Source organism: Eptesicus fuscus, chromosome 4 (genome assembly GCF_027574615.1).
Source record: "Eptesicus fuscus isolate TK198812 chromosome 4, DD_ASM_mEF_20220401, whole genome shotgun sequence".
Classification (NCBI taxonomy): Eukaryota; Metazoa; Chordata; class Mammalia; order Chiroptera; family Vespertilionidae; genus Eptesicus; species Eptesicus fuscus.
Window position 1 is genome coordinate 79,139,579 of NC_072476.1, and position 12,842 is coordinate 79,152,420.

The window sequence follows — 12,842 nt, forward strand, 5'->3', positions numbered from 1 at the left end:
TTTTAAGATTCTCTCTTTGCCTTTGATTTTTGACAGTTTGATTATAATGTGTCTCAGTGTGGGTCTCTTTGGGTTTATCCTAGTTGGCATGCATTGAGTTAGAATTTTTATGTCCATTTCTCTCCTCAGATTGGGAAGTATTCAACCATTATTTTTTCAGGTAAGCTCTCTGCCCCTTTCTTTCTCTCTTCTCTTTCTGGGACTCTCACAAGATAAGTGTTGATCTCCTTGCTAGTGTCCCATAAAGCCCTTAGGGTTTCTTCACTCATTTTTTTTCTCCTCTAACTTGATGATTTCAAATGACTTATCTTCAAGTTTAGCGATTCTCTCTTTTGCCTGATGAAGTATATTATTGAAACCCTCTAGTGAACTTTTTCAGTGTTGTTATTATATTTTCATCTCCAGAATTTTAGTTCTTTTTTAAAATTTCTATCTCCTTTGATATTCTAATTTGCCTATTCTTTGTTTTCCTGATTTTATTATCTGTGTTTCTTTTAACTTATTAAGTATCTCTATTACAGGTATTTTAAGTTCTTTGGCAACTCATAGATCTGAATTTTCAGGGTCAGTTTTTGGAATTTTATTTATTCCTTTGATTGGGTCATGTTTTCCAGTTTCTTTTATGCCTTGTCCTATTTTTGTTGAGATTTGGGCATTTGAATAAACAACCACCTCTCCCAATCTTTATGAACTGGCTTTCAGCCTGGGAAGAACTTCACCCAGCTAGAGTTTCTAGAATTCTAAAACCTTTTCTGGGGTTTATCATCTCTGGGTTTGTGTGTGTGCTTTAGCTGCCTTGAATTCCTGCAGATTACTGGCATTTTTTCAGAAGCCAGTAATCTCTTATTCTCTCTGCACAACAGGAGTTCTAATGTGCCATGTCCTTGCCTCTGTTTCTAGTGGCGTTCAAATTGTGCCATTGGTAGTCCCTAAGAGGTTCAAGTTAGGTGAGACAGTAACTGGTCTCTATCTAAGGCAGACTCCAGATGAGCCAGAACACTGGACGCTCAGTAAAATCTTATGTTTCTCTCCTGGTATTGGAGTTTTCCTTTTAATTGCATTATGCCATACCAGGTTAGGCAGGGGCATAGATGGGTGTGCAGAATTCTGTCAATTTTCTTACCTCTTTCGTTGGAATCCCTTTTTCAGTTTTTGTTGCCCTGGTGTTTAGCTTCACAACTGGTCTCTAGAATCCTCACAAAGATAATCTGGTCCATATATTGTTTTATTTCTCAAGTGTAGGACTGTACAGAAGTGTATATTTAGGAGCCATCATCATAAAGATGGTAACTGAAGCACATGGAGTAAATGAGAATATGTGGATAAGAAACACACCTCATATAGACTTTCAAGTACACCAATATTAAAAAGGTAGACAAAAGGAAAATGGGAGGGAGCATCCAAAAAGGTGGGATAAAAACCAGGACAGTATTGTATCATAAAAGAAAAGCTTGCTAAAATGAGGAGGCAAAATAATAGTTACTGACAATTATTTAGGAGCTGTTGTAAGGACTTTTATACATGTTTAAAAAATAATCCTTGTAAAAATTGTGTAAGTTTGGTACTATTTTAATCCTTAATTTATAGATGAGGGAAGTGAAGCAGAGAGGTCGTGCAGCTAGTAATATGTACACTCATTACAAAAATGTTGTTCATTATGATAAATTCAGAGATGATCTAACGTCTGTCAGTAGGGGATTGGTTAAATCTTGGCTCATGGAATATAACAAAGTAATTGAAAGAAAAAGGCACATATTTATGTTTTGAAATGAAATTATTCCATAATATACTGTTGAGTATAAAAGTTAGTTGAGTGTATATGTTTGTTTTTTTAAATTTATAATTTTAAAATGTATTCTTGGCTTGGCTGGTGTGGCTCAGTGGTTGAGCATAGACCTATGAACTAGGAGGTCATGGTTCAGTTGCCAGTCAGGACACATGCCGGGGTTGTGGGCTTGATCCCCAGTGGGGGTCATGCACGAGGCAGCGATCAATGGTTCTCTCTCATCATTGATGTTTCTCTCTCTCTCCCTCTCTCTCCCTCTCTGAAATCAATAAAAAAAAATTAAAAAATATATATATTTGTTTTGCCTTGGCCCGTGTTTCTAAGTGGTTAGAGCATCGGCCCTTGCACCGAAGGGTTGCAGGGTAGATTTCTGGTCAACGGCACACTCCTAGGTCAGGGCACGTGTGGGAGGCAATCGGTCGATATGTTTCTTTCACATCGATGTTCTCTCTCTCTCTCTTTACCCCTCCTCCTCCTTCTCTTCCACTCTCTCTGAAAAATCAATGGAACAAATATTTTCAGGTGAGGATTAACAAATAAACAAACAAAAAAAAAGTATATTTGTTTTGTTTGTGTATATCAACCAGTATGTTCATAGGAAAGTGTCTGGAGGGATATACACTGAGTGGCCAGATTATTATGATCTCTGAATGCATAATAATCTGGCCACTCAGTGTGTATCCTATATAATAAAAGGCTAATATGCAAATTGTCCCCTCAACCACGAGTTCGACCAGCAGGCAGGCCGGCCAACTGCCCATGTCCCCTCCCCCTGGCCAGGCTGGCTGAATCCCACCCATGCATGAATTCATGCACTGGGCCTCTAATACACACACACACACACACACACACACACACACACACACACACCCCGAGTGGCCAGATTATTATGCGTTCAGAGATCATCATAATCTGGCCACTCAGTGTATGAAATTATTAACTGTATATTTCTGGGAAGTGAGCAGCAATTTTCATTTTTAATTAATATATTTACTAACATATTTAACACAACATAAAAACCCTTAGAAGATTCAGTTGAGCCAAAAATATCTGGATGCCCTAGTTGGTTTGGCCCAGTGGATAGAGCGTCAGCCTGCGGACTGAAGAGTCCCAGGTTTGATTCCGGCCAAGGGCACATGCCTGGGTTGTGGGCTCGATCTTCTGTGGGGGGGAATAGAGGAGGCAGCCAATCAATGATTCTCTCTCATCATTGATGTTTCTATATCTCTATCCTCCCTTCCTCTCTGAAATCAATAAAAGTATAAAAAACAAAACAAAAAAACACACACACGAAACAAAAATATCTGGAGAAATTAAATTCATTTTTAATTTATACAAAAATAAAGTAGTAGTCAGTTTTAGTAAAGGATGTGGCATTATGTAATACTCTTCCATTTCAGATCAGATTTCAGTGATTGAGGAATGAAGAGAAAAGACAATAATTAACAATGACCTTTTATAAATAAAAGTATAAATCTTAATGCTTTCTAACTCTATGTCAAAATTAAAAGCTTAAAATATTTTTAAAATTATAGGACAATAGAGTTCACATCGGACCAAAAATGGAAATTCGAGTTGTTACATTAGGATTAGATGGTGCTGGAAAAACTACTATTTTGTTTAAGTTAAAACAGGATGAGTTTATGCAACCTATTCCAACAATTGGTAAGTATGAGTATTGCTTTTTACCTTAACAAACCCTAGCTTACAGCTGGGTTTTTGGGATCTTATAATATGCCAATCTGGCATGGAGATGGGCTTTTTTTCCTGCCTGTAAGACACCAGCATTTCAGAGGAAAAATGCAAGATTCAGTGGCTGTAGGATTGAAAAGTGGATGGTGAGATAATAAGAAGGAACAGAATTTTGGTGGGACAAGTGGAAGGAATAAATGATTGGTGACCTTGTTGAAGGTTAAGGGTGAGGGGGTGGTAGTGGTGCAGAGTTGGCAGTACTTGTGTTTTAAGGTCCTAAGGACCCAGCTTTAGGGGTCTAATAACTGATAAAGGTATACATTCCCCACATAGGTTGATTAGGAGTGGAGTTGTTTGGGCAGAATAGATATTGCTGTATGAAGATAATGGTAAGTCACAGTTATAAACAGGGAGATACCTTGTGTTGGTGTGTCACTCACTGTAAATATAAGTTCAGTATTAAAGTAACTTTTTTCTTAAATACAGGTTTTAATGTGGAAACTGTAGAATATAAAAATCTGAAGTTCACTATTTGGGATGTAGGTGGAAAACACAAATTAAGACCACTGTGGAAACATTATTACCTGAATACCCAAGGTAAGAGAAAAAAATGACATCTTAATTTTTCAGATTTTTAGGATGCCAGTTTTCAGTATATTGATTTAAGTAGTAAAGCTGATATTTAAGCATTTATTAAATATTGATTATACCTTTAAATATTGGCCAGCCTCACATTATTAAAAAAATGAAGGTGGAAAGATTGGAATATGTACTTTGGTATAGTTCATGAAAAAACCATAATTATAGCATAAAAACAATATTTAGCTTATATATGTGGACTGTTATGAGTACTGCTCTTAACAGTTAAATTATTAGTGTCATGAGTATGATCACTGGCAGTATTGTGGAGTATAGTAGAATTTGTGGTGTATGGTTATTAAACATTTATTCCATTATAATACCTTTTTTTTAAAAATACAGTTTTATTTATTGATTTGAGAGAGAAACATCGATCTGTTGTTCCACTTATTTTATTTAATGTTTTTATTGATGTCAGAGAGGAAGGGAGAGGGAGAGAGATAGAAACATCCATGATGAGAGAGAATCATGGATTGGCTGCCTCCTGCACGCTCCCCACTGAGGATCGAGCCTGCAATCCGGGCATGTGCCCTGACCGGGAATCGAACCCGGGACCCTTCAGCCCGCAGGCTGACGCTCTATCCACTGAGCCACTCCGGCCGGGCTATTCCATTATATCTTAAAAGCTCCATTTTCATTCACAGTTGTTGTCTGCAGAACAACCTATAGTGGTTTGCTGTAGACCAACTCTGATACGTCACATATATTCCACCCAGCACTTATTCACATTTGGGCCCGTTCTAACGTGTGCCTCCTATATCCCAATATGAAGCTTATGTTTCTGCCACCTTTTCCATACGTCATCCTACTTTCCACCTAGAAGAGAGATTAGATAATTATGTTTACTTTGGGATTTTTTTATATTTAGCATGAGCCAATGATTAATGGAGAAAAAAGGAATTTTGATCATGAGGAATGGTTAAATGTCTGAATACTAAAGAGTATTCATTCAATAGATATTTGTCAAGTTACTGCTGGGTATTTTGAATACAATCTATGTGGAAAGTGCTGTGCTAGGTGCCTAGAAAGAGTACTTCGGAGAGATAAAGATGGTGATTTACTTTTAAAGGAGTCTCTCTTTGTAAAAGAAGTAGTAATCAACGAATAAGTAGCACCAATAGGTAGATCATGAGAGGTACATTTTCATTCATTAAGAGGAAATATTAATTGGTAGAGCAAGTGTAAATCTTGTTATGGGTGGGGAAAGCTGAAAAGTTATGTGACCTATTTGAGATCATACCATTAATTATTGCTCCTATAATAATAAGCAGCCTTTCCATAAGAATAATGGTAGACTACCCATAATATAATGAGAGCATTAAATATTTTTCCATTTACTGAAACTTAGCAGGTGACTAACTGAAATTTTTGTCATTTTGTTGGTAGCTGTTGTGTTTGTTGTTGATAGCAGTCACAGAGACAGAGTGAATGAAGCACACAGTGAGCTTGCAAAGTTGTTAACAGAAAAAGAACTCCGAGATGCTTTGCTTCTGATTTTTGCTAACAAACAGGTAACACATTTGTATTTCAGAATACTTATTTTAGTAGTTTTGTGTATTTCACATCATAAGGTAGCTAGAAATATTTCAAAAGAGAAATAATTAGTAGATATTTATGAAGTTTCTGCTAAATATTCTGAATGCAATCTATGTGGAAAGTACAAATTCTATGCTTCATACCTTGGAGTATTCAAAAAGAAGTAAGGCAGTTGATGTTCTCTGGAAACTCCAATGTATGTAAGTAAACATGTAAGTGAATATATATGACATTCTAATACAAAGAAAACTGGTAAGTAACTTCAATCATATTAACAAAGTGTTACGGCAAATTAGAGAGTAATTCTGAAGGTAACATCTTATAAGATTTATAAAAAAGTAGGATTTTGGTTGAAATTATGGATAAGTCTTTGAATCAGTATGTGAAGGCAAGAATATGGTAGGCAGAGAAAATAAAAGCATTTATATTTTTAGGGAGCATCAGTGGACCTATATGTGAGGAGCAGGTAGAGGATGAAGAAAATTCTAGAATAACAGATGAGGCCACATTGTGAAGGAAGGCCTGTCAGGACCATACTGAGATATTTAGGTTTTATTCTGTGAGGAAAGGAGAACCATCAAAGGTTTTTGGATTAGTTGGTTGTAAGATCAGATCATTGTTTTCAGACTATAATCCTGGTGGTAGGATGTAGAATTAATCAAGGCTAAAGGACTAGAGACAGGAAGATGCAGTAAATTGCTGCAGTAATTCAAGTGAGAGATTTAATAAGATACCTATTTAGAGGAATAGATAGGCGGAAGCAGATTGAAGGTATTTTATGATGGTAGAATTGTTAGAATTTGGTGATTGAAAGGTGAGGCTGAAGGACAGGGAATAGCAGAAGATTTCTAGATCTTGACCATAAGTTTCTAGGAGGATCAAAATGGTTTTAAGTGCCACAGAGTGGCTTAGATGTCATAAGGAGGAATAGGGTGAGGAATATAGGATTTTTCCCCTAATTAAAAAATGGCCAAAAATAAGCTGATAGGCTTTGCTGTACTTATGATTAAAGACATACAAATAAGACAAAGTAAAATACCATTTTCCTATGTTCACATTGTGAAAGACAAAAATCTCTGAGAATCATCAGACTTACACACACTATGCTGTGGTTATTAAACTGAGACGTTTTCTTAGGGAGAAATGCATATACCCTCTTACTCTGTAATTATACCTCTAGTAATATATCCTGCATATACCCTCTTACTCTGTAATTATACCTCTAGTAATATACCTCTAGTAATATATCCAGATAGATATCCTAAGATTATTCCGCAGATACTTTTGCAAATGTATGTAAAAAATATGTATGTATATGTATGTATTTGTAATAGCACATAAGCACACAACTTCAGTATAGGATTGGAACATTTGGTATAGGACTGGTAAAGAAAATGATGTTGCACCTGCACAGTGGAATGCAATTCACATGTTAATGTGGAAAATGTTTGTCCTGATAATGGACAGCTATCTATATTCAACATGTGTTAAGTAAATAACAAACAAAATTAGAGTATGTTCCTATTTGTGTTTATTTGTACAAATGTGCATGGAAATTTTCTGGAAAAATATGAGAATATTACTGGTGGACTCGTCTGGGAAGTAGGGATGTTCAGGAGTATTCTGAATAGTTTAATAAACCCTTCATTTTGTAAACCCTATGCATAAACTATTTTAAAAATATATACACATTAATTTTTCTTTTAAATTGATGCCTTAATGACTCGGGCAGTATCTTTCATTCAGGCTGCATGGCTTTTATTGATTTCATTGTAAAGCTGCTATATAAACAATATATAATACAAGTAAATGATTTTAAGCAAAACTCTTTTTTGCCTAGTTTTATTAATCTCAGGATAATTACTGAAAGGTGAATCTAGGTTTTTAGATTAGGCTTGGTTAGAATGGTACCACTAGAATTCTTTATAAATGGTAATAATTTTAAAAATGATAATATTGATGGTCTAATTTTTAAGCATTTCTGATGTGTATATATCTTTCAGGATGTTGCTGGAGCCCTTTCAGTAGAAGAAATCACTGAACTTCTCAGTCTTCATAAACTGTGCTGTGGCCGTAGCTGGTATATCCAGGGCTGTGATGCTCGAAGTGGGATGGGACTATATGAAGGGTTGGACTGGCTCTCACGGCAGCTTGTGGCTGCTGGAGTATTGGATGTTGCTTGATTTTAAATGCAGCAGTTGTTTCAAGTTTTGTGGTTAAGAGTTATTTTGCACATAATATGTTGTAAGAAATTCTACATCTCAAAGATAGTTAATTTAGAATATGTATGTGAAAGGAATTTTGGATTGGGAATTCAGTACAATATTGCTTTACCAAAATTATTCTATAGCAACATTTAAATATCTGGTTGAGATTAAATTGGATTAAATAGGGATTTCTTGATTTTATATTTTTTAAAATGTACATTTGTTGAGTTTTTCAGATTATATGTGACCCATATATTGAGAAAGAAATAGTTACAGAGAAAGGGTAAGTGAAGGTGTATTCTTATAGCCAACCGAGTGCCTACAGACCTCTGTGCAGCAAGTGAAGCATGGCTTCTTTACTTGTCTTCCCTGAATTCTGGCAGTATTTAGTAGTAAGAATGGCAATGACTTAATGAAATAGGATCCACAAATTGCATCTTTGGGTTATAGGATTACTTTTACCTTTAGTAACAGAAAACCTTTAAAGCTAAGACTATAAGCTATAGAAAAATAATGTTTTATACAGTGTTTTATTAAAACTTTCTCCTAAAGCATTTTGTATAAAACCCAGTGAGTCAAAATGAAATATTGCCTAACTAGGCCTGATTTGTAACATTAGTACTAACCTGAAGAATAATTAATAATAATAAAACTGTGAAAGTCAGTTATGTTCTAGTTGATCTTCACTTATGAAAGACCAGTTTTCAGGGCTGAATCTGGATGTATTATTTCCTAGGTTATAACTCTAAACTGGCTCTTCTACTTTTTCAGCATATTTAAAGTACTTATTGTTTCTTTTTAAAAAAATATTGCATCCTTAGTGAGAACGACTATAGTAAAAGGTAGTAAGTTACACAAAGAACCAGGGTTGTCTTGACATAAAAGACATCTAAGTAGAAAATTACCTTTACCTTATGAGAAGTCATTTAAACAGTGGGGGGGAATGCTTAGCATTTACATCATTTGAAATGTTTTACCAAAATAAGTGCATTTATCTTGACAATAAAATGTAATTAAGGCTCTTTGTGACAAGACCTTGAAAATTGAAAAGCTAAGAGGAAAGCACATCTAAGAAAAGAAGAAACATTGAAAAAGTTAACATCACATTTATTATGCAGTATTGTAAAAGTTTAAAAAATTCTGTGCTCTTTACTGGTTTTCATATTTTAAGGATGTTCTCTTATTATGGCAGTACAATTTATTATGTTTGAACATAGCTAGATTGAATTTCTTGTGTTTTTTCTTTTAATCCTCACCCAAGGGCATGCTTAGAGAGAAGGAGAAAGAAAAACATCAATGTGAAAAGAGAAACATTGATCAATTACCTTCTGTATGCTCCCTAACTGGGGATCAGACCTGCAACCCAGGTTTGTGCCCTGACTGGGAATCAAACTGGCAAGCTTTTGGTGCAAGGGATGATGCTCAATCAACTGGGCCACTCTGGCCAGGCAGATTTCATGGTTTTTTAAAAATACTTTCTATATTTTAGGATGAAGTTCAATCATAATCTTAGTTGAACTATGAGGACATTAATGTCTGATGACAAGATGTGACTTGGTGGTACTGTTTTAGTTCATTCTCTTCAAATGTATTTTGTTTAAAAACAACAAAACTTTTAGAAAACAAAGCACTAAAAAACTGTCCATTAGTGTTATGGGCATAGTGTAAATAATATAATTATATTGTCCTTTATTTTTCAAGTAAAAGGTCATGCTGTTACAAGTGTAGTTTGTGCATATAAATAATACTTACGAATTAAATTATTTAATATTGGACTGATTGCAATAACTGTGAAAAATAAAGATGTTACATTTGCCTGTGAGCCCTTGAACTGTTTATCTAATAGGTAATTGAAAGAAAAATGTCTAACACTAATATGTAAACTTGCTTTCCTTGTAAATTATTTTTATTTTACTGATTTTGTTAAACTTTGTAATTCACATTCTTAGCATATTACTAAACACAATTTTTAAAACTGTGCTTAGACCTGGTTATAATGTACATAATAGTAATGTTTGTGTTTTTTTAAGAAATATTTTTCTTAGGCCATTATTACTATTCGTGGTTGTCTTCTTTCACTAATGATTAGTTAAGATTGTGCTAGTTCCCTCTGGGAACTGTCAAATTTAAGAATAAGAGAAACATGTTAAATACAATCTATTAGGATTTGATTCCTAGCCCTGAGTTTCTGTATTAAGCCTACATATTACTGTATGATTTGTGTAAAGCAGGTTTTTCAAGTGTATAGCCCTGGTGTGTAATTCTGGAATGCTTTATAATCACCAGAAGCCATTTTTGCATTACACATATGATCAGTATAGACAGCAATAAACTGTTACAATCCTTTTAAAGAAGTCCTATCATTATTCTAAAAATTATTTCTTGAACCATCTAATAGTAGTGGTAGTAACTATTCTTAAAAGTCATGTTTAATATGAAACTGAAACTTATGTACACAAACAGCAATGTGGTGGTTGCCAGAGAGACGGGGTGGGGGAAGAAAGGGATCCTAATATGAGGTGACAGGAGAAGATTTGACTTTGGGTGATGGGCACATGGTCCTATATTACAGATTTTGTAAATTAGTAATCCACACATGTAGACTAATGTCACCCCAATAAAATTTAATGAAAAAAAAATAAAATTCATGTTTGTGTTGTGGTGAAGACAACAAAACAAAATAGGGTAGGGATTCATAAGTCATATTTGAGATGTAGTATATTAAAGATTTAGAAATAATGTAGTCTGTATTTGCAATGTCACATTTTAATGAGTATTATAACTAGTGTTTTGACTAAAATTTTGCATTGAACAGTCTATTGCTTTTTAAATTTTAAACTTACCCTTGTTTCATTTGAAAACATAGCATTTTATTTTGTGTGTGTGTTTTGTTTTTGTTTTTTAATTAAATTTATTGGGGTGACATTGGTCAACAAGATCATGTATGTTTCAGGTGTAGGCTTCCGTAAGACCTAAATATTGCAAGAGAGCATAGCATTTTAAATAACCGTTTTTAGAAAATGGCTTGGAAAACTTACCTATAGCCTATGAACTAATATTGCTAAAAAACTTTTTATGTCACATTGAGATACTTCTCAGTTTGCAAAATAGGAATAGGGAAGAAGATAGCTTAGCTATACTTTTCTCCTAAATGAATGAGTGAAAAGGACTAATAAATGTTAGATGGTTTCTTGCTAATAATTTAAAACATGCTTTTAAAAAACATCTGGCAATTTGTTTAGGTCTACTGATTATGTTAAGTTTGTAAAATGGAATGGAAAAATTCATTAAATATTATTTTCACTCAGACAAAACAATGATATTTTGAGTGAAATGAGGCATCACCACCACCTGGTGGCAGTATTATCAAAAATTTAGGTTTGAGCTTTTAGGAATGAATATATCTAAAGGTAGAGAAGTCTAAACACCTAAAATTAGGAAGAAATGGTAAATGTCACAGTGAAAAGACATTTTATGTCCAACTTCAAGTTCTACATATTATGAGGAGGATACAATTTTAAAGTAGCAAAATTTGGCATGTGCTTCCATCACTAAGTTTGTGGTACAGCCCGGCTGGTGTTGCTCAGTGGTTGAGCATCCTCCCATGAACTGAGATGAGAGGTCGCCTTCTTGATTCCCAGTCATGCCTGGGTTGCAGGCTCGATCCCTAATTGGAGGTGTGCAGGAGGCAGACAGTCAATGATTCTCATCACTGATGTTTCTATCCCTCTCTTCCTCTCTCAAATCAATAAAAACTTTTTTTTTTTTAAAAAAAGAAAAGTTTGTGGTATAAAATGAATAAAGGAAATATCCTGCTGATGAACAGAAGGAGAGTGTAAGCTAAGATTTAAAGTATACAAATGAAATCACTAAGCGGATCTGTTGAACAGGTTCTTCCTGTAAGTTCTTGAAGAGTTTGTCCAGAAATGAGAAGCAATAGTTCTTAATAGTTATGAAGTTATCAGGGTAAGTAAACAAGAAGGGAAATCAATATAAGACTGGACTCATTGTTTTACTACAATTTCTATTAATCTCTTGTTGTATACTAACATTTTTACTCAATGTGTATTTTTTTTAATAGTATATTTAGTAAGGTAAGGAAAGAAGTACTATGAGGACAGAAAAATTATTTAGCTGCATTAGAAAAAGAATGAACTGGTAAATCAATCTGTCTGTAAAACCAAGGACTCATAGATTCATTTATTCTTATTCTTATATTTGAAAGAATACTTAATAATTATTAAGGAACTTAATATGACCAAAGGGACTTCCTACTTACTTACTGAAGTTTTATTTACCACTACTTATGACTTAATGATCAAAAGACAAAACTATTTGGCATGGAACACAAACCTTGTAAAAGAAACAGTATATACTATCAGATCCTTTTTTTTTTTTTCATCCTCACCCTAGGACATTATTCCATTGATTTTTAGAGATGGTGGAAGAGAGAGGGAAAGACAGAAACATCAATTGGTTGCCTCCTGCACGAGCCCCAACGAGGGCCCAGGCCAGGGAGGAGCCTACAACCAAGGTACGTGCCCTTGACCACACTTGAACCCAGGACCCTTGGGTCCGCAGGCTGACGCTCTATCCACTGAGCCAGACCCGCGAGGGCTAAGATCCTTTCTTCATAAGTCTAAAGAAACATGTCAGGGCAGATTAACTGGCATGTTTTAAAAAGCTAAGGAACAGCTGAAACCGGTTTGGCTCAGTGGATAGAGCGTCGGCCTGCGGACTCAAGGGTCCCAGGTTCGATTCCGGTCAAGGGCGTGTACCTTGGTTGCGGGCATATCCCCAGTGGGTGGTGTGCAGGAGGCAGCTGATTGATGTTTCTCTCTCATCAATGTTTCTGACTCTCTATCCCTCTCTCTTCCTCTCTGTAAAAAATCAATAAAATATATTTAAAAAAAATAAAATAAAATAAAAAGCTAAGGAACAGCTGAAACCGGTTTGGCTCAGTGGATAGAGCGTCGGCCTGC

At 34.9% G+C, this 12,842-nt stretch overlaps 1 protein-coding gene across 5 annotated transcripts in view; it reads left to right on the plus strand.

Moving 5' to 3' along the window:
- TRIM23 (tripartite motif containing 23) overlaps positions 1 to 12,842 on the plus strand; it is a 40,315-nt gene that overhangs the window by 21,231 nt on the left and 6,242 nt on the right. For 2 of the 5 annotated variants that reach the window (XM_008161871.3, XM_054715218.1), the window contains 4 exons: positions 3,322 to 3,451; positions 3,965 to 4,075; positions 5,504 to 5,628; positions 7,657 to 9,208. In XM_008161871.3, coding sequence (XP_008160093.1) covers positions 3,322 to 3,451; positions 3,965 to 4,075; positions 5,504 to 5,628; positions 7,657 to 7,836 — 546 coding nt within the window. In that variant the 3' untranslated portion in view covers positions 7,837 to 9,208. Of the gene's footprint in view, positions 1 to 129; positions 161 to 3,321; positions 3,452 to 3,964; positions 4,076 to 5,503; positions 5,629 to 7,656; positions 9,228 to 12,842 lie in introns of those variants that run through there. The other 3 variants (XM_054715217.1, XM_054715220.1, XM_054715219.1) reach the window with 3 other exon arrangements.